Source organism: Mobula birostris, chromosome 32, assembly GCF_030028105.1.
Source record: "Mobula birostris isolate sMobBir1 chromosome 32, sMobBir1.hap1, whole genome shotgun sequence".
In the NCBI taxonomy this organism is placed as follows: domain Eukaryota; kingdom Metazoa; phylum Chordata; class Chondrichthyes; order Myliobatiformes; family Myliobatidae; genus Mobula; species Mobula birostris.
Genome location: NC_092401.1, coordinates 8,983,803 through 9,011,783, shown reverse-complemented (window position 1 = coordinate 9,011,783; position 27,981 = coordinate 8,983,803). Strand labels below are relative to the sequence as shown.

At 46.3% G+C, this 27,981-nt stretch overlaps 1 protein-coding gene and 1 long non-coding RNA gene across 4 annotated transcripts in view; one reads left to right on the top strand and one right to left on the bottom strand.

Annotated features, from left to right (window-relative positions):
• The window catches only part of LOC140191253 (3',5'-cyclic-AMP phosphodiesterase 4B-like), a 316,368-nt gene that overhangs the window by 163,058 nt on the left and 125,329 nt on the right, over positions 1–27,981 (top strand). Inside the window, exon 1 of one of the 2 annotated variants that reach the window (XM_072248488.1) lies at positions 4,015–5,068. The exons of the other annotated variant lie outside the window; for it this stretch is intronic. Coding sequence (XP_072104589.1) covers positions 4,782–5,068 — 287 coding nt within the window. The 5' untranslated portion in view covers positions 4,015–4,781. Of the gene's footprint in view, positions 1–4,014; positions 5,069–27,981 lie in introns of those variants that run through there. 2 annotated transcript variants of the gene reach the window in all.
• LOC140191255 (uncharacterized) overlaps positions 9,850–27,981 on the bottom strand; it is a 31,976-nt gene continuing 13,844 nt past the window's right edge. The window contains exon 4 of one of the 2 annotated variants that reach the window (XR_011883802.1): positions 9,850–10,351. This is a non-coding gene — a long non-coding RNA (uncharacterized lncRNA). Of the gene's footprint in view, positions 10,352–13,041; positions 13,418–27,981 lie in introns of those variants that run through there. The other variant, XR_011883803.1, reaches the window with a different exon arrangement.

The window sequence follows — 27,981 nt, the reverse complement described above, 5'->3', positions numbered from 1 at the left end:
TCTCTAAAAGTGAAAATGAAGTACATGCCTTATCTCCTGGCTCTCCTGTTTTCTTTTCAGTTAGTTGTTATGTTTTGGAGTTACAAAACGTAACTGTGGCCATTTGTTAGGTACACCTTTTCATTAATGTAAATATCTAATCAGCCAATTGGGTTGCAGAAGCTCAATGCACAAAAGCACGCAGACACGGTCAAGAGGTTCATTTGGGCCCATGAAGCACAGTGATCCTGTTGCGACTGTGTGGATTTGGTTAGAGGGTTTCAGTCGAGGATTGTGGGGTAGAGGTGTCAGGAAGCGATGAAGAAGATGGAGGCAGTGAATGGGAGGTGGTACTGGGCGACAGGAGTTGTGTGGAGGAAGGCGAATGGCAGGTTTCTGAGGAACGGAAAAATAAAGGGAGAATTGAGGATTGTAGTGGCTTGTCGACTAGTGACGAAGGCAGTAGATGGGACTCAGTTGTTGTTCAGACCAAACATCAGAATGGGGAAGGAACGTGATCTAAGCAACAATAACCATGGATTGTTTATGCCAGACCGGGTGGTTTGACTGCTGGTCTCCTGGGATTTTCATGCTCAGAGTTTACAGAGAATGGAGCAAAGGCAAAGACATCCAGCGGGCGAAAATGCCTGTTGCTTGGAGAGGTCAGGGAGACTGGTCAGATTGGCCCAAGCTGGCAGTAACTCAGCTCACCGCGTTTTACAATGGTGGTGTGCAGACGAGCATCTCCGAATGCACAACACATCGAACCCTGAAGTGGATGAGCCACAGGAGCAGAAAGGCCACACCGGGTTCCACTCCTTTACCCAATAAAGTGGCCACTGAGTATACAGTGAAAAACTTGGCTTGCGTACCGTTTATAGAGATCAAATCGTTACACAGTGCAGAATGAAGTGTAAAATCTACCATAAAAGTGCAGTGCAGGTAAACAAATGGCCTCACAATCTACCTTGGTCGATTGGGAGGCCAGGAGTCCATCTTATCGTACAAAAGTCTGATAACAGTGGGATATAAAATATTCTCAAGCCTTGGTGTTACGTGTTTTCTGATTTTTACTTCCTCTGCGCAATGGGAGAGGGGAGAAGAGAGAATGTCTGGGGTGGGTGGAGCCTTTGATTATGCTGACTGCTTTAATGAGGCAACCAGGAATGTAGAGGGGAGGCTAGTTCATCTGCCGTGCTGGTTGTTGAACCTGTTTCTCTCTCCACACATGCCGCCTGGCCTGCTGAGTATTTTCAGCATAGTCAGAATCGTTATTGGGTCAGATAGCATCTATGGAAAGAGGAGCAGTTAATGCTTCAGGTCTGGGACCTTATCAGCCTTGTTTTCAAAATCCTTTATAGTGTCATGTATTTTGTCTCTGTAATCTCTTTCAACTCTATAATCCTCTGAAATCTCTGAGTTTCTCTTGCTTATCCTGAAATTTAAAGACTCCACCACTGGTGACAGTGCCTTCAACTGCTTTAGGCCTAACCTCCCTAAACCTTTCTGTCACACCATCTTCCATTAAGGCATGTTCTAAGACCTACTGCTTATTGGCTCGTCTTATTGGTTCTAAGACCAATAACTGTTCATGAAGCAGCAGAGACATTATACAATATTAGATATACTTTACACTTGCAAGTGATTGTTTATTTACCTGTTTTAGAATCGATTTTTCAATAGCAAATGCCTGCTTGTGAGTTAAAAGTCAAGAGTGAAACGGAGACGATGCTGGAATTTGGAGTGAAAACCGAGCTGCTGAAAGCCTTAGCCCGGAGGCACAGTTTTAACTCAAAACATCAACCATCTCTCCCCCTCCACAGATGCTGCTTGACTCAGTGAGTTTGCCCAGCAGTTTGTTTTTAGCTTAAGAAAAATCAATAATATTATTTGCAGGGATGGCATTTCCCAGTGTGAAGATGTGTGACAGAGCGAAGACTGGCTGCAGGCTCCAGGATTTGTAGAAATAAACCCGAGTAGTTCAAAGCAAATACAGCTGCTGTCGTTCCGCTGTAGAGTTGCAGCAATAAAAAGTTTACAGATCCTATTTATTCTGATCAACAAAGGAAATACCGTAAACTTAAACTTTGCTGAAATCTGCTTTGAAGAGGGCGCAGAAGGGGCTGATCGAGACGCTGCCTGGTTTAGAGGGCATGTGCTCTCACGAGAGGCTAAATTGCAAACATCAGGAGCTGTAATCTGTAAACAAACTGTGCAAATGCAGATAATAAATAAAAATCAAGCATGAAGTAACAAGATAAAAGTGTCCTTAAATGATTGTTGTTATCCCCTTTTATTCAACAGTCTGATGGTTGAGGGGTAGGAACTGCTCTCGGACCTGGTGGTGTGAGCCTTCGGGCACCTGTGCCTTCTACCTGATGGCAGCAGCACCCTGTTGACAGTCACCGTTCGATAGATCTGCTGAGTATGCCCGCAGATAAAGAATCTCAGGTTCTGTGTGGTGACGCATATGTACTCTGATAATAAATTTTACTTTGAACTTTGGGTCGCTTTCTCTGGAGCGTTTCAACCCCAGGGGTGTGGCGGGGGGGTGTTCTGATAGAGGTTTATAAGATTACGAGAGGCACAGATAGAGAGTATCTTTCTCCCGGGGTAGAAATGTCTAATACTAGAGAGCATGCATTGAACGTGAGGGTAAGTTTTTTCACTCAGAGAGTCGTGGATACCTGGTATGGTGGTAGAGACAAATACATTAGAGGCTTTTAAGAGACATTTAGATAAGCTGATGGATGCAAGGGAGATGAAAGGGTACAGACCTTGTGTAGATGGGAGGGTTGAGTGATTGGGTGCTTTTGATTTGCATTTTAGCTGGTTCGGCACAACACTGCGGGCCGAATGGCCTGATCCTGAGCTGTATTCTGTGTTCTGTGATACAGAGAAGCCAGGCTGTCAGCCACCAAAAGTGTTGCAGTGTTTCTGACTACCTTACAGGAGTCTGAACAATAACGGACCCTGTGCCAGTTGCATCCTTTAAAACTGCGGAGCTGCTCTTCAGTATTGCCTCATCAGTGCAATACCTCAGACATATTTCGGACCAGACTGTCCAATTATCGCTGGGTAACGAGCGGATTAAAAATCATGCAATTGTCTTCCCAAGAGCAGCTCACTAACCTCTGCAGCCTTTCAAGAAGAGAATCTTTTTAATTGCCCATGGATGTCCAATTTCACTGGTGGGAATAACAAGCAATTACTGAATGACCCACAGCATCTTTAAAAAGCAGGGCTAGCGGGCTGACCCTCAGCCATTCTTGTCTTCCACTGCAAGGTGGCGGGCGTCCTGGCTGTTATTGGGGTTCCGCGAATCATGCTGATAATGGCAAGGTCCTCTCCAACTCACTTTGAACCAAACCTCCCATGGTTTGCATTTTTAATTCAAAGAGTCACCACCTCACATGACCAGGAAGTGGGAACTGGTCGGCTGGTTTGCCGGAGTGCCCAAACCACCTTCATGCTGCATTTTTCCCTTTAGTGTGTTTACACCTGTCTTGGAGAGAGCTGGGTCTGGCACACCAGCGAGCGGCTGGTCCTGTCCAGGCACCCATGTCCTGAGAACGGAACTGAACATCAGGGTGCTGGCTTGCTTCCAAAACTCAATGTAGCAGATGGGGCAGTAAACAACTCCCATTCTTGTCCTTGACCCCAGTCTCCCTGTCTGAGTTATGCCGCCGCAAATTAACAGGAACCTCCTCTCAGAACCACATTAACTCTTTCACACCAGAAATAAACGCCTAGCCTTTCTCCGAAATAAAACACAGCCAAGTGCTTAAAAATCCCAAATCCGTTTGTGTCAAAATATCCATGGGAGACATGCCGGCACCCTTAAACCATCGTTGAAGTGTAAAGAGAACTTGCTTGATAGCTTCAAAAATGGCCGGTCCTCAAAGAGTTAAATAGTGGTAGTTTTTTAAAATCAGATTACACAATAATATTCATCGTTTATTTGTTCACCGGAATCCTTCGGTTTTTTTTAATGCAGCGAAGTTATAGGTTATTGGGAGTAAACTGTGACCTTACGGGCTATTTATGATGTGAACTCAAACTGGAGATGTGCGCATTCTGGACTTTTAAGAGTTGGACAAACATCGAGGGGATCTTTCACTTCCTGATAGCACTTACATAGAAAGGGTGGTTCGGAGATTGTTGCCAACTGCAGTGTGCTCGGTGGGGGAAGTGAGTATTCCTCCCGGGGCAGATTGCAGAAGGGGCAACGTCTGGGAGACTTCAGCTGCCCCCAGCTCCGGGCCATGAAGATGCACCTTATCGCGGTGTTCGTCAACTAGTGGGAAGCGTGCTCCGCGAGTCCCCATCTCCTGTGAGCACCCGGGAACCTGAGCGGGAACCTCTCTCACTCAGGGCGGGACGGCATTTGGAGGGAAAGCCGGTGAGACTGACTTAGAGGAGGCTCTAAGTGAGGAGAGGTGACATCCGGGAGCAGGGAGGCTGATGTTTCACGATACAGAATGCCGAGGTGGACGTCATTCGGTGTGTGAATACGGGATTATATGAGTTGGAACATCAACCGGGTACCCTTTTGCCTGTTTGCAAATTTAACAGAGGAACTTAGATACATGGGAAAGAGAGAGAGGGAAATTCTGAAGATTTCAAAGAACCCTATATACTACAGTCGAATACTTCTGCTTTTCGTGATCAAAATCAATACAAAGTAGAAAGGACTTTGTGATTAGCGTGCCCCTGCATTAGAGTTACTGAGTTGTAACAGCGTGCTGTTTCCCACACGCTTGTGCCATTTGCCCGGAACAGATCATTGCGATCCTGCCTGAATGGAAGGAACTCTAAGACCACAGCGCTCCCTGGCAGAGCCGCCTCTCCCACAGGTCCAGGTCCAGAGCCGTTTGGGGGTCACAACGGCTCGGAAAGAGGTCGAGGGTGAGGCATTTTTCCCCGGTTCCTCGGACTCGCCCAACTGGGACCTGTTCCGCCCGAGGCTGTATGGAATCGGGCCCCTGTCTCCGCGATGCTCCCCACGGAATTCACCCCGGCTCTTCCGCAAATTGCACCTGAATAAGAACATTCGAGAATACCGTCGGCACTCCAGTGTCCAGTCTTGGTAAGGATTTCATGCGCTGACCGCCAATTGTGAGCTCTGAACCCGGCTTTGTTTCCTCCAGCCCTTGTGGTGTTGTTGAGGCTGAACCCACAGGTTCCGTTCCCCAGCTAAACAGCCATTTCAACACGGGAACCTGCTTCTGCTTCCAACCAATATTTGCCCTTCCTGCAGAGTGAGTGACGTGAGTCTCTTCATTTCATGAGGGAAGGTTTAACAGACGAGGAGTTGACCTTTGCAGTTGAAAGGGGCTGCTACACACAGGATCTGATTCTAACAGACTACAGATGATGGGCCGCACATAAAAAGCTGGAGGAATCCATCAACTCGGGCAGCGTCTACAAAGAGGAATAAACAGTCAACATTTCAAGCCAAGACCCTTCATTAAGACTTGCCTGAAACGTCAATTGTTTATTCACCTCCATAGATGCTGCCTGATACGCCGAGTTCCTCCAGCGTTTTGTGTGTGTTGCTCAAAATTTCCAGCATCTGCAGAATCTCTTGTGTTCATCCATTGTGGGCCCAAACTGCTTGTTGGCTGTACCCTTTGAAATGGAGATTTTAGAGAGAGGAACAGCTTTAACACTTCAGGGTTACTTTTTGTGATTGAACATGTATCAAAATTTCAAGTGGAAAGCTTTCAGAGAATGAAAGGAATTAATTATATCTGCTGCAGGTCTGGTATCTGAACTGCTTATATTAGGTACAGGTTCAGCACCAGTAACGCAGAGGGGAAAGTTCAAGTGTTCCTGCCTCACTAAAAGATACCAGAACATATAGTATAGCAAAGAAAATTTGCTGCTTGGTGGCCTCTGCATTGCAGAGTTTGGGACAATGATGGGCAACATTCCTGCATTTAAGGCAGTATTCCAGACACTAGGGCAGGGATGGACAATATTCCTGAGCCTGCTGCCATAATAGTCGATCTTCAGGACCTATGGTGGTAACAGGATATCTGGGGCTATAACACTGATATTCCAGAGACTAGTGCAGCATTGGACAATATACCAGAGCAAATAACAGGTGACGTTCTAGAGCAGGGGTGCCCTTGGTTAATGGTAGAGGTCCATGGCATAAACAAGGTTGGGAACCCCTGCAGTGTGGGGTAGGGATAGATAAAGTTCTTCACACAGAGAGTGGTGAATCTGTGGAATTCTTTGCCACAGGAAACAGTTGAGGCCAGTTCATTGGCTATATTTAAGAGGGAGTTAGATATGGCCCTTGTGGCTAAAGGGATCAGGGGGATATGAAGAGAAGGCACGTACAGGGTTCTGAGTTGGATGATCAGCCATGATCGTACTGAATGGCGGTGCAGGCTCAAAGGGCTGAATGGCCTACTCTTGCACCTATTTTCTATGTTTCTATAATATTCTACTGTCTGGGGTATGGATAGGTGATGCTCTGTGGTTTGAGCATTGATAGTTGATAGTGGGGTGATATCTGGGGTTCAGATGGGTGATATTTCTAAGATTGCAACAGTGACGGGTGATATTCCAGAGACTGAGCAATATTCCATTCTGTGGAGCAGTGATGGTCAAATACTTGGAATCTGGGCCGGTGGCAGGCAATGTTCTAGAGTGATGGATTGCATTCCAGAGACGGGCTGATGGAGAGAGGAGGTGGGACCTGACTCTTCACTCGTGCTCGACGTCTGTGTCTTTGACCGGGAACAAAACTGAGTCGGCACTGAGGGCAGAGCAGACTGAGGCTGATGCCATCAGACTTTCTGCTGATTAACTGGACATCACTGAGAAGTGGAGGAAGAAGAGGGAGGTTGCCGGTGCAAGTGGGGAATGGATCTGGGTGTCCTCAGCATACCTGTAAAAGCTGACAGGGGCAGCATGTAGTAGGTGTGTGAGGTGATCATTGAAGCTACAAATCAATTAATTTTACTTATTTATTGTCTGTTACACTGCTGGCGTTTAAGGCAGCAATGAAAGTTCTCCATCTCTGACTGTATTCTTCATTGCTGTTTCTATAACAATTGTTTTTTTGACCAGTCCGGGTTGTTCGCCCTGAGCTGAACCCCTGAACTTGGAGGACCGGTGGCCACTCATAGTCTGTTCTCTACCCTTTGACCTGTTTGGCATGAGTGACCCTACCAAACGCTAAAGCACAAGGCCCTCACACTGGCCAACATAGCTCTCCAGGTCATTGAGGCTCACAAGCATGCAAACCATACGGCAAGGTTGTGGTGCTCTTGGAGTAAAGTGATTAATCACAAGGGGAAGAATTTTCAACCTGCTCTGCCAGAGAGTCATACAGTAGAGAAACAGGCCCTTCGGCCCACCGTATTCATGCTCACCGTCAATTACCCATCTCAGAATCAGAACCAGGTTTAATATCACCAGCATATGTCATGAAATTTGTTGACTTTGCAGCAACAGCACAATGCAATACATAATAGAGAAAAACTATGAATTACATTACTATACATATATATATATTTAAATTAAATAAGTGGTATAGAAATAAAAAAAAGTAGTGAGGTAGTGTTTATGGTTTCAATGTCCATTCAGAAATCAGATGGCAGAGGGGAAGAAGCTGAATCGTTGAGTTGTCTTCATACTTCCGTACCTCCTTCCTGATCGTAGCAATGAGAACAAGGCATGACCTGGGTGATGGGTGGCGAGGGTCTTTAATGATGGACACCACCTTTTTGAGGCATCGCTCTTTGAAGATGTCCTGGACACGACAGAGGCTAGTGCCCATTATGGAACTCACTAAGTTTACAACTCTCTGCAGCTTACTTCAATCCTTGGAAGCTATATTAATTCCAAGAGATGACAAGGGAGCCACGGACACCATTAAGTATAGTCGCCACTAAGTGCATTACTGGAAGAATATCAGAAGGACAGTAACAAGGGAGCATCTGTCTCTCAAAACCATTAGTGAGTGCATTGTGCTGTGTTGGAGGTTGTACAGAGGGAATACCAGTGTTAGGGTGGTTGACAAAGGGACGCAGTAAGCAGTGCTGTTGCTGTATAGTTCCAGTGACCCAAGTTCAATCTTGACTTCCAGCGCTCTGTGTGTGTGTATAATTTCCATGTTTTCCCTGTGGCTACATTGGTTTCTCCTGCTGCTTCAGTCCCCTCCCTCATCCCAAAGATGTGCTGGTAAGTTAATTAGCCATTGTATGTTACTCCTAATGCAGGTGAATGATAGAAGAATCATAAGACCGTAAGATATGGGAGCAGAATTAGGCCATTTGGCCCATCGAGTCTACTCTACCATTTCATCAAGGCTGATCCATTCTCCCTCTCAGCCCCAATCTCCTGCTTTCTCCCTGTATCCCTTCGTGCCCTAACTAATTAAGAATCTATCAATCTCTAGCTTAAATATACCCAATGACTCGGCTTCCACAGCCACCTGTGGCAAAGAATTCCACAGATTCACCACTTTCTGACTAAAGAAACTCCTCCTCATCTCCGTTCTAAAAGAACACCGCTCTGTTCTGAGGCTGTGTCCTCTGGCTTAGACTCCCCCACTACAGGAAACGTCCTCTCTACATCCACATCAGGAGGAAGATGTTGGGAATATAAGGGGAATAGGTCACAGGGAAGTTAGTGGCGAATTGGATTGGGATTAGATTGTTCTAGGACTCAATGGGGTATGTATTTGAGGCAATACTGAAGCAGCATTGTTCTGGTGGAAGAGATTATCGAAGAAATTCTTCTCTGTCAAAGGCAGTTTTGAGAGAGTATCAGCAATACTGAGGATGTGCCCCTCTCTTGGAGGAAGTACTGAGGAGAACCCCAATGGTGGAGTGACACCAAGGAAGCACTGGCTGAATCTCTTTACAACACAATGATCACCGGTCAGAGTCCAAATCCTGCCACAGTCTGTAAGAAGTTTGTACGTTCTCCTGGTGACTGCATGGATTTCCTCCGGGTGCTCCAGTTTCCTCCCACATTCCAGAAAGGTGCACGGTTAGGGCAAGTGAGTTGTGGGCATTCTGTGTTGGCATGATGACCCTTGCAGGCTGCCCCAGCACAATCTTCGGACTGTGTTGGTCATTGACACACAAGGTTTCATTTCATTGCATGCTTTGATGGTCCAAGCTAATCTAATCTTTAAAATTAGAGGAACACACACAAAATGCTGCGGGAACTCAGCAGGTCAGGCAGCTTCTATGGAGAGGAATAAATGGTTGGCGTTTCAGAGCGAGACCCTTCATCAGGACTGGAGAAGAAGGGGGGAGATGCCAGAAGAAGACAGAGAGGGGAGGGGAAAGAGGTCAAGCTAGAAGGTGATAGGTGAAGCCAGTTGGGTGGGGGCGGGGTGAATTAAGAAGCTGGAAAAAGCAAAAGGGCTGGAGAAGAAAGAACCTGATAAGAGAGGAGAGTTGACCATAGGAGAATGGGAAGGAGGAGGGGCACCAAGGAGGTAGTTGATAGGCAGGTGAAGAGAAGAGGTAAGAGGCCAGAATAAGGAATTGAAGAAGGGGGAAGGAGTTTGGGGAAAACAGAATTACTGCGAGTCAGAGAAATCAATGTTCACGCCATCAGGTTGGAGGCTGCCTTGATGGAAAATGAGGTGTTGCTGAGAGTAGGTTCATCATGGCAGAAGGCAGAGGTTAAAATCAAAGGTTTTGTGCTCTAGATGGGATCTTGTTCCAAATGCATCTGCTCTTCCAAGTGTAAATGACCTCAGAGTGTTTCTGTTATGCCTGTACCCAGACCAGGAGAAAGTAATTTTTTTTTTAGATTATGAGGACACTCAGTCCTCGTTTATTGTCATTTAGAAATGCATACATTAAGAAATGATACAATGTTCCTCCGGTATGATATCACAGAAACACAAGACAGACCAAGACTAAAACTGACAAAAACCACATAATTATAACATATAGTTACAACAGTGCAAAGCAATACCGTAATTTGATAAAGAGCAGACCATGGGCACGGTAAAAAAAAGTCTCAGTCTCGATAGCCCAACATCTCACGCAGACGGTAGAAGGGAGAAACTCTTCCTGCCATGAACCTCCAGCGCTGCAAACTTGCCGATGCAGCACCCTGGAAGCACCCGACCGCAGCCGACTCTTGAGTCCGTCCGAAAACTTCGAGCCTCCAACCAGCCCTCGGACACCGAGTACCATCTCTGCCGAGCGCTTCGACCCCACCCCGGCCACCGAGCAACAAGCAAAGCCGAGGACTCGGGGCCTTCCCCTCCGGAGATTCTGGATCACACGGTAGCAGCAGCGAAACAGGCATTTCAGAAGTTTCACCAGATGTTCCTCCGTGCTCTCACATCCGTCTCCATCAAATCAGGATTGTGTATGGTACCCTGCTTGACAGATAACAGATATTCATCACTGGAGTGGCCGCGCGCGCTGTGTCGTGCTGCCAACTTCTCCTCTCCTCGTTGTACATTTAGGTTCCAGCTCTACACAAACTGCAGACTGCACTAAATATTTTTCCAGGATGTTTGAGTGGTTTCTGGTGATTTAACTTGGAACCACTGCTGCAGCAATCCATGTTTCATCCTTATTTGTAGATTTGTTCTGATCGCTGGTCAGTCTAAATCCAGAGCTTCCAACTGTAAATATACTGAGAACAGACCCAAATCATTTTGATGACTCACAGGATTCAATAACACTGGGTCTGAGAGCTTCTCTCACTCTCGTGTCAGACAGAAGGGACTGCAAATCGCACACTCCTGTGCACGAGAGACTTACAAACAGCTTTTTTTCCCAAAAAACGGGAGAACACGGAACATTGGGAAGAGCAGATCGGCTGTTGGGGGCTCTGTGCTCAGTGAATCGTGTGCTTTATCTCTTCTTTTCTCTCTCTCTCTCTCTCTCTCTCTGTCTCGTTGGTGGGGGAGAGTTTGCTGCTGATTCACGAGTTGGAGAATTCGGGGGGCGGGGGGATAGTGATGTGGCAGACTTTAACACTGCGAATCAGCGAGTTGATTTGTTATGTTTCCCCTCTTGCTGTGAAAGGGTGACTGTTGGGGAGAGAGAGACCCTATGGTGTGTCAAATTGTCAGGTGAACAATTAGATTACAGATCATGGTCTTTCTTGGGGCTTTGCTATTGCTTGCTTGGTGGGTGGAGGGTACTGATGCTTTTATTTTTGCTGAGGGAGGGTCATTGCCTTGCTGCTGTTTGTGTGTGGGAGGGGGAGCAGGGGGCTTTGGGGTTCTAGCGTTTTTACTGTCACTCATTCTTTGGGGTGCTCTTCTGTTTTTGTGGATGTCTGTGAAGAACAAGAATTTCATGATGTATATTGCATACATTTCTCTGATATTGACCGGAACCATTGAACAGGGGGAAATTAGACTACACTCTCTCAGACCGAAGGGACTGAGGTTGATTCCTGCTACCAAACAGGAAGGATTCACTCTAGATGGGAGGTACAAAGAATGACTCCCATTCCACACTTCCACTCCACAAGCAGAGACTGGGAGCGATTGCTACTCCTGATTAGGAGAGACAGAGAGTGACTCCCACTTCAGGAGGGACTGAGATCAACAGTGATGACCAAAGCCGCACTCTCCAGGCAAATGAACATCTTGTGTCCAGCACTGGCGCTGGGGAACCCTTGCATTGAACTTCACAGTGACCCTCGATATAGAGGATTTCACAGCCTTCTGCTCCTTCCTTCACACAGATCCTCAGGTCCGAGCTAACTCCTGTCACCTTCATAAATCATAAGACCGTTAGACATGGGAGTAGAATTAGGCCACTGCCTATCATTGTCCGCTCTGCTGTTCCATAATGGCTGATTTATTTTCCCTCTCAACCCCGTTCTCCTGCCTTCTCCCCCCTTCTCCCCATATCTTTTGATGCCCTTATTAATCAGCAACCTATCAACCTCCACTTTAGATATAACCAATGACTTGGCCTCCACAGCCCTCCGTGGCAATGAATTCCACAGATTCACCACCCCCTGCTGAATAGATTCCTACTCATCTCTGTTCTGAAGAGACATTCTTCTATTTAGAGGCTGTGCCCTCTGGCCCTAAACTCTCCCACTGTGGAAAACATCCTCTGCATGTCCACTCCATCTACGTCTTTCAATATTCAATGAGATTCCCCGCACCGTCATTTTTCTAAACTTCATGGAGTACAGGCCCAGAGCTATCAGAAGCTCCTCATATATTAACCGTTTCATTATATATTAACCTTCTTAAATATTAACCTCCCCGGACTCTCTTCAATGTCAGCATATCCTTTCTTAGATATGAGGCCCAACGCATCCCAGATCTCACTGAGAAGATAGTAGCTTCAACCCACCTCCTCCAAAGTCACTCTCTCCACCATAGCCCCACCTCACCCTCATACACCTTCCTCTCTGGAGCAGTTTGTGTGTGTGTGTAGGGCAGGTAATGCCAAGGGAGGGGAACTGGACTTTCCAGATTTATGTGACCCATCACCTGAAGCACACAATCAGTAATCTTATATCTCAGGAATCTTGCCCTACTAGTAAATCAATCCCACCCTTGGGCACTCAGATCTGGTAAATTTGTAAAATGTTGTTTGTGTGTACCAAGTTACACTGAAAATTTTTGTTTTGCATGCTATACATACAGATCATTTCATCACATCATTGAGATAGGAGAAGGAAAAAGCAGTAACAGAGTGCAGAGTAAAATGTTACAGTTAAAGAGAATGTACAGACAGTAAAGGGCAAGGCCATAACAAGGTAGATTGTGAGGTCAAGAATCCATTTAGGGTACCATTCAGTAGTCTTACAACAGTGGGACAGAAGCTGAGCCTCAGCCTGAATGCATCAACCTTCAGGCTTTACATGTTCTGCCTGGTAGGAGGGAGGGAAAGGGAGAATGTCCGGAGGTATGATTGCGTTGGCTGCTTTGCTGAGCCAAGAGTCTATGGAAGGGAGTCCGACTTCTGTGCTGAGCTGTGTGGTGTCTACAGCTCCCTGTAGTTTCTTGTGGCCCTTGGCAGAGCAGTTGCCCATTTGGCATCCAGAGGGTTTGCTTTCTCTGCTGCATCTGTTAAAACTGGTGAGAGTCAAAGGAGTCGGGCCAAATTTCTTTAGCCTCCTCAGCAAGTCGAGGCACAGGTGCACTTCCTTGGCCATTGTGTCCATGACAGGTGACGCTCACTCCCAGGAAGTCGAAGTTCTCAACAGTCTCAACCCCAGGAGCATGGGCACCGCACCTCTTCCTCAGGTCAATAAGCGGTCTTCTTTTGTTTTGCTGACGTAGACTGTCATCGTGACACCATGCTACTGGGCTCTCTTGTCTCCTTCCTGTACTCTGACTCTCTGTTATCAGAGATTCGGCCCCCTACAGTAGCGTACTTGCGGGTGGAGTCAGAGCAGACTAACCATGCCGTCACGGATGACAAGAGAGGTGTCGCCACCTCTCCTTACTGATTGCTGTCTGCTGGTCAGGAAGTCAAGGGGAGAATTTGGAGATGGTTAGAATTTTAGTATTGAAGGCAGAGCTGTAAGTAAATACAGTAAGTATAATAATAAGTATGTATACCATTTTGGACACTGCTGTGGGGGATGACCTCCCAGGGGAATGCCACAGGGTCCGAGTTACTGGCACTGAGCGTGGGTCCATGGTGCAGAAGGGAAAGAGGGAGAATAGGGGAGCGGTGGTGATCGGGGACTCAATAGTCAGAGGAACAGACGGGAGATTCTGTGCACGTGAACGGGACACCCGGGTGGTATGTTGTCTCCCAGGAACCAGGGTCAGGGGTGTCTCGGACTGCATCCACAGCACTTTGGAGAGGTGGGGGAAGAGCAGCTGGATGACTTGGTACATATTGGTACCAATAACGTAGGAAGGAAAAGCAAAGAGGTCCTGAAGAGAGAGTTTACAGAGCTAGGCAGAAAGCTGAGAAGCAGCACCTCCAGTGTAGTAATTTCTGGATGTTACCTCTGCCACACGCCAGTGAGGGTAGAAACAGGATGATTTGGCAGATAAATGTGTGGCTGAGAAGCTGGTGCAGGGGGCAGGGCTTCAGGTTCTTGGATCATTGGAATCTCTTCTGGGGGAGGTATGACCTGTGCTAAAGGGACAGGTTACACCTGAACCTGAGGGGAACCAATATTCTCTTGGGCAGGTTTGTTAGAGCTGTTGGGGAGGGTTTAAACTAATTTGACAGCGGGATGGGAACCAGACTGAAGGGACTCAGGATAAGACAGATGGTTAAAAAAAAGCAAAGATAGCATATAGTCAGACAGTCAGGAAGGGCAGGCAGATGATCGGACAAATTTGCAGCTAGCAGGGTGATTGTTAGTGCATTAGGGATGCAGAGTCAAAAAGGGTAGCAAATACAGTACTCAAAGTGTTATATCTCAATGTATGGAGTATAAGAAATAAGGTGGATGATCTTGTTGCACTTTTACAGATTGTTGGGTATGATGTTGTTGCAGCATGGCTCTGCTGGTAAAGAATGGCATCAAATCAATAGAAAGATGTGACATAGGATCAGAAGATGTTGAATCCTTGTGGATTGAGTTAGAAGGGTAAAAGGACCCTTCTGGCTGTTATATACAGGCCTCCAAACAATAGCTGGGATGTTGATTACAGATTACAATGGGAAATAGAAAAAGAGTGTCAAAAGGGCAATGTTATGATAGTCGTAGGAGATTTTAACATTCAGGTAGATTGGAAAAATCATGTTGGTGATGGATCTCTATAGAATGAATTTGTTGAATGCCTACAAGAGCAGTTTGTTGTTGGGGCTACTAGGGGATCAGCTGCACTGGATTGGGTGTTATGTAGTGGACCAGAGGCGACTAGGGAGCTTAAGGTAAAGGAGCCGTGAGGAGACAGTGATCACAATATGGCTGAGTTTAACTTTGAAATTTGATAGGGAGAAAGTAAAGTCTGATGTAGCAGTATTTCAGTGGAGTAAAGGAAATTACAGTGGTACGAGAGGGGAATTGGCCAAAGTAAATTGGAAGGAGATGCTGACAGGAATGACAGCAGAGCTGCAGTGGTGTGGGAAAAATGAGGAAGGGGCAGGGTCAATGTACTCCAAAAACAAAGGCATACTCAAATAGCCAGATAGTACAACTGTGGCTGACAAGGGAAATCAAAGCTAATGTAAAAGCGAAAGAGAGGGCATATAGCAAAGCAAAAATGAGTGCGAAGATAGAGGATTGGGAAGCTTTTAAAAACCTACAGAGACCGTCTTAAAGAACCATTAGGAGGTAAAAACAAACGAAAAAATCTGTAGATCCTGGAAATCCAAGCAACACACACATAATGCTGGAGAAATTCAGCAGGCCAGGCAGCATCTGTGGAAAAGAGTACAATTGATGTTTTGGGCTGAAACTGTTTGGCAGTCCTGGTTTTGGCCCGAAACGTCGACTGTACTCTTTTCCATAGATGCTGCCTGGCCTGCTGAGTTCCTGTAGCATTTTGTGTGTGTCATTAGGAGGTAAAAGTTAAAATATGAAAGCAGGCTAGCAAGCAATATAACGGTGGATAGAAAAAGCATTTCCAAGTATATAAAAAATAAAAGAGAGATGAGAGTAGATATAGGACTGCTAGAAAATGAGGCCGGAGTAATAATAACAGGGGACAAAGAGATGGTAAATGAATTAAAGGGATATTTTGCATCAGTTTTCACTGTGGAAGACACTAACAGTATGACAGATGTTGAAGGGTACGAGGAAAGAGAAATGAGTGCAGTTACCATTACAAGGGAGAAGATGCTCAAAAAGCTGAAAGACCTAAGGGTACACAAGTCACCTGGACCAGATGAACTGCACCCCAGAGTTCCGGTAGAGATTGTGGAGGCATTAGTAATGACCTTTCAAAAATCATTGGACTCTGGCATAGTGCCAGAGGACTGGAAAATTGCAAATGTCACTCCACTCTTTAAGAAAGGAGGAAGGCAGCAGAAAAGAAGCTGTAGACCAATTAGCTTGACCTCAGTGGATTGCAAGATGTTGGAGTCAATTGCTAAGGATGGAGTACTTGGTGACACAGGACAAGATAGGACAAAGTCAGCATGGTTTCCTTAAGGGAAAATCCTGCCTGACAAACCTGTTGGAATTCTTTGAGGAGATTACAAGTAGGATAGATAAAAGGGATGCAGTGTATGTTGTGTATTTGGACTTCCAGAATGCCTTTGACAAGGTGCCACACATGAGGCTGCTTATCAAGTGAAGAGCCCATGGTGTTACAGGAAAGTTACTGGCATGGTTAGAGCATTGGCTGATTGGTAGGAGGCAGAAAGTGGGAATAAAAGGATCCTTTTCTGGTTGGCTGCCAGTGACTAGTGGTGTTCTGCAGGGGTTGGTGTTGGAGCCACTTCTTATGCTGCATGTCAGTAGATACAGTATGATGGAGTAGATGGCTTTGTTGCCAAGTTTGCAGATGATATGAAGATTAGTGGAGGGGCAGTTAGTGTTGAGGAAACAGGAAAGCTGCAGAAGGACTTAGACAAAGAAGTGGCAAATGAAATACAATGTTGGAAAGTGCATGGTCATGCACTTTGGTAGAAGAAATAAGTGTGCAGACTATTTTCCAAATGGGGAGAAAATCAAAAAATCTGGGATGCCAATCTTGGGAGTCCTTGTGTAGAACATCCTAAAGGTTAACTTGCAGGTTGTTGTTGGTGATGAGGAAGGCAAATGCAATGTTGGCATTCATTTCAAGAGATCCAGAATACAAGAGCAGGGATGTGATGTTGAGGCTTTATAAGGTACTGGTGAGGCCCTACCCTGAGTACTGTGTACAGTTTTGGGTTCCTTGTCGAAGAAAAGATGTGCTGGCATTGGATAGGGTTCAGAGGAGGTTCACAAGGATGATTCTGGGAGTGAAAGGGTTATCATATGAGGAATGATTGATGGTTCTGGGGGATTGCAGTGAAACCTTTCGAATGCTGAAAGGCCTAGACAGAGTAGATCTGGAAAGGATGTTTCCCATGGTGGGGGAGTCTAGGACAAGAGGGCACAGCCTCATGATAGAGGGGCGTCCATTCAAAACAGAGATGCAGAGATATTTCTTTAGCCAGAGGGTGGTGAATTTGTGGAATTTGTTACCCCAAGTAGCTGTGGAGGCCAGGTCTTTGAGTGTATTTGAGGTGGAGATTGAGAGATTCATGATTGGCCATGGCATCAAAGGTTACGGGGAGAAGGCTGAGTGAGGCTGATGTGAGGAAAAAAGTTCAGCCATGATTGAATGGAGGAGCAGACTCGATGGGCCAAATGGCGTGATTCTGCTCCTACGTCTTATGGTCTAAATAAGTAGTCGTCTAATGTAGGTGAGTTTACTATTCAAATGGTCCAGAGAGGAGCCGTAAACCTGAGATGGCATCTATTGTGGCCCTGTTTCAGCCATAGTCCAAAGCAGTAATGCATAGGTGATAGAAAGAATCCCTTCATCGTTCATCCTTGTCTGTTCCTTGGGCACTAAGACTTCAGTATGGATATCTACTTTGTAATCAACAAACTCGGCAAACTGTTGCCCCATATCATCTCGCATCCTACTAGTTTTAAGTTTTAACGGCCGATGTGTTCTAGCAAAGAGTTAACCACTTGCGTCCCACCAGAAGTCTCAGTTTCTGATGTGTGAAAGAACTTTTTTTATATATATAACACCATTAACCCAGGGGAAGACGTCCCAGCCCAGTGGAAATAACAAACGCTCTCTCCACCCAGTCGGTATTTAGGAGCCAACAGATTTGAATGTCACGGCCCAAGGTCACCGATAGCCTGAGCATGTGAGAGAGGGGAAAGTTCTGCTGATGTGGAATTATCCCTGGTTCCAAGAAGTCAGAATTCCCCTAATACATAATGGAATTTGAGTATCCGTGGGAAGACTGAATCGATTACCTTTTTCTGATCGCCCTTGGCTTCCGAGGCCACGTCAAAGGGCATTTCAGAGTCAGATTTAATATCACCAGCATACGTTGTGACAGTTGTTTTTCAGTAATACACAATGTGATACATAATAAAAACTGTAAATTACAGTAAGTATAAAGTGTTAAATTAAATAAGCGGTGTAAAAAAGCAGTGAGGTAGTGTTCATGGGTTCAATGTCCATTCAGAAATTGGATGGCAGAGGGTGAGAGGCTGTTCCTGATTCATTGAGTGTGTGCCTTCAGACTCCTGTACCTCTTCTCTGTGGTAGTAATGAGAAGAGGGCATGTCCTGGGTGATGGGGCATGATGGATGTCACCTTTTCGAGGCATCACTCCTGGAAGATGTCCTGGATACCACAGAGGCTAGTGCCCATGATGGATTGGCTGTGTTTACAACTTTCTGCAACCTGCTTTGATCCTCTGCAGTAGCAACCCCCACCCCACACCAACTCTCCTCCATACCAGACGGTGATGCAGTCAGAATGCTCTCCACAGTATGTCTGTAGAAATTTGCGAGTGCTTTTGGTGACAAACCAAATCTCCTCAAACTCCTAATGAAATGCAGCCGCTGACATGCCTTCTCTGTAGCTGCATCGATATGTTGAGCCCAGGATACATCCTCAGAGATGTTGATACCCAGGAAATTGAAACTGCTCACTCTTTCCACTTCTTGAGTGTGTATTCCCTTGTCTTACCAACCTCATTTGTGGATCTGGAGTCACATATAGGCCAGAATGGGAAGGACAGGACATTTCCTCTCTGAAGATACTGTTGATCCAGAGTATTTATCATTGCTGGTACATTCTTTATCTTCAGGATTATTTGATTATCTGGATTAAATTCTCAGGGTAGTGGGATTTTTTGAACTTTGTGCATTAATACACTGGAATGTATCTGTTTTGTTGGTGTACTAGTCAAGATGGGAGTTGGGGAGGGTACGTTTACAGGGATGGAGAAGGCTGTCAGCTCTGGGTAAAGAGGGGTGGCAGGAAAGTACCTGCCATGTCTGAGGAAAGCTTCATGAGCTGAATGTGATGGAATTTGCTGTCGTTGTGATGCTTGCATAGCTGTCTAGGGCAATGGCCCTGTTGCCATGGAAACCCTGACATCAGCAGAGCAGCCAGCGTTCACTGTAAAATCACCGTGCTGGTCACAAGAAACCTCTCACAACCACCTCCACCCTCACATTCCCTCGTACTTACCTCCCACTCACACCCAAATTCATACATGTTCACACCCCCTCACACTTACCCCACATCCCCCTCAAATTCACTCTCACATTCCCCACATTCTCTCTCTCTCTCTCGCACTGTCCCTCACACTTCCCCAAACTTCACTCTCGTCCTCATCCACACTCACAGTCAGCTTCACATTCACTCTCACACTCACCTCACACCCACTTCAGTCACTATGTACTCACCCTCACATTCACCTCACACCACTCACACTCACCCTGACATTCACCTTACTCTCACCCCTCACACTCACTTTGTTCACCTCACATTCACCACACACTCACCCTCACACTTACCTCACGCTCACCTGACACTTAACTCACACTCACCTTTCATTCTCCTCACACTTCCCCAAACTTCACTTTTGTCCTCACATTCAGCTTACTCTCACCACACACTTCCCCGTATTTCATACTCATCCTCGTACTCCCCTCACACTCACAGCCAACTTCACACTCCATTCGCACACATCCTTGCACTATCCTTCACACTCACACGCACCCTCAGAAACTGTCACACTCGCATTTCACACTCATTTCACACTCTGACCTTCACGCAGACACACCAACATTCAAACACACCCTTGTACACAGTGGCACACTTACCCATGATCCTGACAGTTTACTCACAATGACTGCCACATGTTCTGGCATTTAACTAAGCTCACACAGACATTCATGCTCTCTCCATCATTGACTTATCCCGTACCGATCCCCACAGACTCTTGCATTTGCTCTCAATCTCACTCTCACAATGACGCTCACAAGACCCCAATTTCCTCTTGCACAGACCCTCGTGCAACTTAACGTAAACCCTTAGCCTCACACCCCTCCCATGGTCTAGCAGGCCCATACCCTCACCTCTGCCAATACAGACTGACACGCTGACTCTCACACAGACCTGTCTATTGACCTTTCTATTGACTCTGACTCAGCCAGTGCCTTTTCCAGGGATGAAATGGCTATTATGCAGGTACAGCAGGCGGTGAAAAAGGCGAATAGTATGCTGGCATTCATAGCAAGAGGATTCGAGTACAGCAGCAGGGAGGTACTACTGCAGTTGTACAAGGCCTTGGTGAGAGCACACCTGGAGTATTGTGTGCAGCTTTGGTCCCCTAATCTGAGGAAAGACATCCTTGCCATAGAGGGAGTAAAAAGAAGGTTCACCAGATTGATTCCTGGGATGGCAGGATTTTATATGATGAAAGACTGGATCAACTAGGCTTATACTCGTTGGAATTTAAAAGATTGAGGGGGGATCTTATTGAAACGTATAAAATCCTAAAGGGATTGGACAGGCTAGATGCAGGAAGATTGTTCCCGATGTTGGGGAAGTCCAGAACGAGGGGTCACAGTTTAAGGATAAAGGGGAAGCCTTTTAGGACCGAGATGAGGAGAAACTTCTTCACACAGAGAGTGGTGAATCTGTGGAATTCTCTGCCACAGGAAACAGTTGAGGTCAGTTCATTGGCTATATTTAAGAGGGAGTTAGATATGGCCTTTGTGGCTAAAGGGATCGGGGGTACGGAGGGAAGGCTGGTACAGGGTTCTGAGTTGGATGATCAGCCATGATCATACTGAATGGTGGTGCAGGCTCGAAGGGCCGAATGGCCTACTCCTGCACCTATTTTCTATGTTTCTATGTTTCTAATACGAGAGGGGGCTATTTGGGAGGGAAAAGGTTAGATTAATTTTGGAGGTCAGCACAACATTGTGGGCTGAAGGGCCTGTATGGTGCTGTAGTGTTCTGTATTCTATAAGCCCCCATCATCCCACACAAGGACCCTTGCACAGAACCTCACAGTGACCCTCATACAGAGCATTGCACAGCCTCTCTACTCAATCCTTCACACAAACCATCCCTCTAACCCTAGAGCCGTCTGGATGGCCGCCTCCTTCTGACATATTAAAAAATGTTCACCTTACAGTTGAGTCCTGTGGTGTTAAAGGTCACAGGCTTTGAAGCCAGGCTGTGAAACTTTGATATTTCTGTGGCTTTATGTCCAGGACTCCTGCTTTCCACGTTGCCTTTACTCCCTGCCTATGACATCCATCACCAGCAGAGGGCAGTACAGGACAGGCTATGGAACAAGGCTCCTTAGCTGCTCATTGAGAAGCTTTTTTATTTTGAGAAAGAGCACCGAATAGGCCTTCCGGCCATTTGAGCCACACTATCCAGAAACCCCCGATTTAACCGTAGCCTAATCATGGGACAACTTACAATGACCAATTAACCTGTTAACTGGTACGTCTGCGATCTGTGGGAGGATACTGAAGCACCCAGGCAAAAACTCATGCATTCCACAGGAAGGACGTACAGCCCCCTTCCAGAAGACATCGGAATTGAACTCTGAACTCCAAAGCCCTGAGCTGTAATAGTGTCATGATAACCACTACACTCCCGTGGCATCCTTCTCTCCACTAACAGTACAGATCACAACTGTAACCACAATTCCTGTACACAGAATCCACGAAACTGTCACCTCTGAACATCATTTTACAGAGCTCTTTGAAAACATGTTAATTGATAGTTCCAGTTAAAATTCCTTTAAATGGGTCTATGACAGAATTAAGAGTTGTAATTCACTTTCTAAGTCTGGCTGCAGCTGAAAGAGCTCTGATGTAATCTGCTAATAGTTTCTTAAGATGTTTGGGAAAGCCATCTATGAGTTCAATCGAAGCACAGTGCTTTATAAAATAATAGGGTTTAACAGCACTGGTTGATATTGGTGATTGAAAATCTGGTTGAGTGGTGCCACGAGGACAACGTCAATAAAACAAAAGAACTGATTATTGACTACAGGAGGAAGAAGCTGGATGTCCATAAACCAGACCTCATTAGGAGAATGGAGCTTGAAAGGGTCAGTAGCTTTTAAGTTCCTTGGTGTTAACAGATCAGGCAACCTGTCCTGGGACCATCACATAAATGCCATCACAAAGAAAACGCCACAGTGCCTCAACTTTCTTAAAAGTTTGCATAAATCCAACATATCATTAAAAACCTTGACAATCTTCTATTAATGCACAGAAGAGAGTGCCCTAAATGGATGCATCACAGCCTTGTATCGAAACACCAATGCCCAGGAACAGAAAAGTCTGAAGAAAGTAGCGGCTACGGCCCAGTCCATCACAGGCAGAGCTCTCCCCACCACTGGATGCATTTACATGGAGCACTGCCACAAGGCGGCAGCATCCATCATCCAGACCCCACCATCCAGGCCATTCCCTCTTCTTACTACTACCATTGATCAGGAGCTACACAGGTCCCACACTGCCTGCTTCAGGAACAGTTATTACCCTACAACCATCAGGCTCCTGAACCAGCGTGGACAACTTCACTCACCACTACTCTGAACAGGTTCCACAGACACACTTTCAAAGACCCTTTACAACTCGTTCTCAGTATTATTTTTTATTGGAACAATTGGTCTCCTTTGCCACATTGGTTGTTTGTCAGTCTTTGTTTATAACCCATATAACAACTACAGCACGGAAACAGGCCATCTCGGCCCTTCTAGTCCGTGCCGAGCTCTTACCCTATCCTAGTCCCACCGACCTGCACTCAACCCATAACCCTTCATTCCTTTCCTGTCCATATAACTATGCAATTTAACTTTAAACAACAATATAGAGCCTGCCTTAACCACTTCTGCTGGAAGCTCATTCCACACAGCTACCACTCTCTGACTAAAGAAGTTCCCCCTCAATGGATAACTGGGGTTATATTTGCTTATATATAGTTTTTTTTGTAAATGGTATTGTATTTCTTTTTCTGTAAATACCTGCAAGAAAACAAGGTAGTAAAGGGTAATATACAGTGGAAAGTTTGTGAACCCTGTAGAATTTTCTCTATTTCTGTACAAGTATGACCTAAAATGCGATCAGATCTTCAGATAAGTCCTAAAACAAGATAAAGAGAACCCAATTAAATAAGTAACACAAAAACATTATACTTGTTCATTTATTTATTGAGAAAAAATGATCCAAGATTACATGTATCTGTTGGAAAAGTATGTGAACCTCTGGGGTAATGCCTTCTACAAAAGCTATTTGGAGTCAGGTGTTCCAGTCAATGAGATGAGATTGGAGGTGTGGGTTGTAGAGATGCCCTGCCCGATAAAAAGGACACATAAAATCAGGTTACTGACAGAACCTGCTCTTCTCAAGAAAGATCTGTTTATGTGCACCATGCCTCGATTAAAACAACTGTCAGAAAACCTTAGAAGAATTGTAGAGATGCATGAAGCTGGAAAAGGCTACAAAAGCATTTCTAACAACCTGAGTGTTCATCAGTCCACAGTAAGAGAACTTATCTACAAATGGAGGAAACTCAGTACTGTTGGACTCTCCCTAGGAGTGGGCATCCTGCAAAGATCACACCAACAGCACAGTGCAATATTGAAGGAGGTGAAAACGAACCCCAAGGTTAACAGCAGAAAACCTGCAGAAATCTCTAGAACTTGCCTATGTTTCTGTTCATGTGTCCACGAAAAGAAAAACACTGAACAAGAATGGTGTTCATGGAAGGACACCACTGCTCTCCAAAAACAAACATTGCTGCAGATCTCAGGTTTGCAAAAGACCACCTGGATGTTCTACAATGCTTCTCAGTCAATGTTCTATCAATAGATGACACAAAAGCTCAACTTTTTGGCAGAAATGCACATTGCTGTGTCTGGAGAAAAATGGGCACTGCACACCAACACCAAAACCTCATCCCAACTGTGAATCATGGTGGAGGGAGCATATGGTTTGGGGCTGCTTTGCTGCCTCAGGGCCTGATCAGCTTGCAAATCGTCGAGGGAACAATGAATTCAAAAATGTATCAGAACATTTTACAGGAGAATGTCAGGGTAGCAGTCTGTCAGCTGAAGCTTAATAGAAGTTGGATAATGCAACAAGACAATGATTCGAAAGACAAAAGTAAATCAACACCTGAATGGTTGAAAAAGAAGAAAATTTGTGCTTTGGAAAGGCCAAGTCAAAGTCCTGACCTTAATTCTATAGAAAAGTTGTGGAAGGATCTCAAGCAAGCAGTTCACGCAAGGAAGCCCACCAACATCCCAGAGATGAAGCCTAAATTTTCTCCAAGCCAATGTGCGGGACAGATCAACAGTTACTGGAAATGTTTGGTTGAAGTTATTGTTGAACAAGGGGATCACACCGCTTACTGAAAGCAAAGGCCCACATACTTTTTCCAACAAATACATGCAATATTAGATTATTTTTCTTAATAAATAAATGAACACGTATAATGTTTTTTTTAATTTAATTGGCTTCTCTGTAGTTTTAGGACTTACATGAAGATCTGATCACATTTTAGGTCATATTTATGCAGAAACAGAGAAAATTCTACAGGGTTTGCAAACTTTCTGGCACAACTATACTTAGATAATAAATTTACTTCGGATTTTGAAATATCTTGGCATCATTTTGCCCAGGAATCCTTGACCCAGGAGAAGGTCCTCTCGGGGGTATTCCAGCATCTCTCCTAGGGGTATTCCATCCCCTCTAGGGTTATTCCACCCCCCTGTGGCAGGGGGTATTCCACTCCCTCCTCTAGGGGTATTCCACCCATCTCCTCCTCCTACTGGGGAAGTGGCAGGAATTCATTCAACCACGGTCTGTGGGGAGGGGCAGAGGAAATGGGGAAGTGGGTGAGGGTGGTAGAAGTGGGTCAGAGGAGAGAGTCAGGGGGTGTGTGGAGAAGGGGAGGAGGGAAGAGTTGAGTGGGGGAAAGGGCAGAGAGGCATTTGTAGAAGGGGAAGGGGAAGTGGGGAGGAGTAGAAAGTGTGGAAGGAGAGAGGCAATAAGGAGGAAGAGATAGGGGAGGTAGGGAGGGTGAGGTGGGAGGAGGTGCTGAGGGATCAGAAGGGATCAGGTGAAAGGCGGGGAGAGGGTACAGGTGTCGAGAAGGGAGGGTGTGAGTGGAGAGGAGGGAGAGGGGCTTGGGAGGTTGAGCTGGGTTTGGGGTGTGGAAGGGAGGTTTGGGAGGGGAGAGGGACTTGGGGGGAGGGCACAAGAATGAGTGGGATAGGAGTAAGAGGCAGGGAATGGGGGATACGTGAGAGAGGGATTGGAAGATGTGATGAGTGGGGGAGTGTGAGAGTAGAGGTGGCAGAAAGATGGAAAGGTGGGGATGAGGGGGTGAGGAGGGAAATAATAGAGGAGCAAGAAGTCAAAGGGAGAGTGGAGAGGGCAGAGGTGATTGGTAGGGAGGTGGTGGGGGTGCAGAATGAAGTGTGGGGGAAAAAGTGAGGATATGGAGTGTATAGGTCAGAGGAGGCAGGAAGGGGCTGAGGCCAGAAGTCAGAAGAGAGAAAGCTGTGGTTGTCTGGGGCGAGTAGGAGAGTAGAAAGAGGGCTGAGGGCTGGGGAGAGAGAGGTGCAAATTGGGAATTGGTGTGTGTGGACAAGAGAGTGGCTGAACGATGAAGTGTGGGTGAGAAAGCAGAGGGGTTGGGAGGGGAAGGGGGGAGACTTGAAGTGACAGAAAGGTGAGGGAGGGAGTGAGTGAGAGGAGGGGAGGTGGTGTGAATGGGAGAGGTTCACCCGCTGATCTCTCCCATTACCAACCCTCACCCCTCTACTCAATCCCCCTCCCTCCTCCCACCCCACTAATTGTCAGCCCCCAGCACAGGTTCTGGGGAATGGCTGGAGGTACCTCAGACCCAGAGTACCAGCTGAGGGGAAGCTGTGAGTGCATTGCCCCAGAGAATGTGACGTCTTTCCTCACCGTAACCTCCGTCTTATCTGTGCATTCACGTCAAGTCAGTTCTCCTCGCCACTGACCTCACCACATCCTGTGAACTTTGCGCACAATGTCTCACTCAACCTGCTACTATGAATCCAGTCTCTCTCTCTCTCTCTCTCTCACTCGCTCGCTCTCACATATCATCACAGGCCTGCCCTCCACCCTCCTGTCTGGGGATTCAGCAGCTGTCTGTTGGTGAGGCTAGGCTGGGGTTTACAGTGTTCTGTCCCCACTTAGAACACTGTAACTGTACTTGCACCCTACACAGCCTCAAGATGTCCTACTGGTATTGGCATTGGTTTATCATTGTCAACTGTACCAAGACATAATGAAAGGTTTCTTACACACTCTTCATAGAGATCAAATCATTACGCAGTGCATTGAGCTAGAATAAAGTAAAACAGTAACAATGCTGAGTAAAGTGTAAAATCTACAGTGAAGTGGAGATCATTATGAGGTTGATTGTGAGGTCAAGGTTCCATTTTATTGTACAAGAGTCTGATAACATTGGGACAGAAGCTGTCCTCGAGCCTGGTGGTAAGTGCTTTCAGGCTGTTGTATCTTCTGCCCGATGAGAGAGAGAGAGAGGATAATGGACAGTGTCTGGGGTGGGTGGGGTTTTTGTTTATGCTAGCCGACTTACCGAGGCAGCAAAAAGTGCTGACAGAGTCCACGGAGGGGAGGCTGGTTTCTGTGATGTGCTGAGCTGTGTCCACAACCCTCTGCAGTTTCTTGTGGTCACATGCAGAGCAGATGCCATGCCAAGCCATGGTGCATCCAGACGGAATGCTTTCTATGGTGCATCCGTTGGTGAAGGTCGACGTGGACATGCCAAAGCTTTTTTTAATGCTCCCGAGGAAGTAGTGGCATTGGTGAGCTTCCTTGGCTGTGACACCAGTGTGGTCGGAACAGGACAGGTGATGTTCACACCCAGCAACTTGAAGCTCTCACGCATTTCAGCTTCAGCAACAGAGAAGGTACAGCGTGGAGAAACAGAGGCAGCCAGCTCTCACGTAGCAAGATCCCACAGACAACAGTGAATGATGGTAGATACCCTGTAGTAGCAATGTCGGTCAGTGATAGGCCTCGGTATACCCTCTGCCCTTCCTCAAAATAGTGTCTATGGGGTCACTGCATTAATTATTCAAAAATTCAAAGTAGCAGTGTACATAACATCTATTGATGCTTCTGGACACATCGTCAGTGATGTTCCTGGAATCATCGGATGTTTCAGGTCTTTCAACATCATACAACCTCCTCCAGGTGACCCAGCCAGGGCTGATCAGACCCCAGCTTGTGTCCAGATGGCTAGCTACTTATGACTCCATGGCTCCCCTCTTTTGAGCCACAGCCATCTTGAGGCCCTCTCTGCCGCATCGGTGGTACTGCAGATGGCTCTCCTCTTCCTCTCTCCTCGATGCCCAAAATGCTGAAGGCTCTAACTAAGGAACGGGCTGCGAATCCCCTACAACCAACCTCCACTGGGAGACACCTCACTCTCCATCCAGCCTGCTGACAGTTGCTGACCAGTCCTGTGTACTTGGAGAACTTCCTTTCAAAGGCCTCTTCCAAGCCAGCTTCCCATGGGACTGTCAGCTCCAGCAGCACCACTTGCTTAATCGACTCAGACACTAGGACAATGTCTGGTCATAGGGTGGTGGCTGCGATATGGTTGGGGAACTTCAGCTGCCCTTCGAGGTCCACCAACAGCTGCCAGTCCCTTGCAGAGGTCAGGATGCCTGCAGATGTTCTTTTGGCAGGTATTGGCTGCTCCCCAGCTCTGACAAAGGCAATGGTCTGCTTGGAGGGTCGGGACCGCTTCGCCCACTCAACTCCTGCGCTGACGGCTTCAAATTTATTACCGAAGTACAGATATGTCACCATATACAACCCTGAGATTAATTTTCTTGTGGGCACACACAGTAAATCCAAGAAACACAATAGATCAATGAAGACCGCACCCAACAGGATAGACTAACAACTAACATGCAAATGCAAAAGAAAAAAATAAGAAATATCAAGAACCTGAGAGGAAGAGTACTTGAAAGTAAGTCCATAGGTTATGGGAACAGTTCAGTGGCGGGGAGAGTGATGTTATCCCCTCTGGTTCAAGAGCCTGATGGCTGA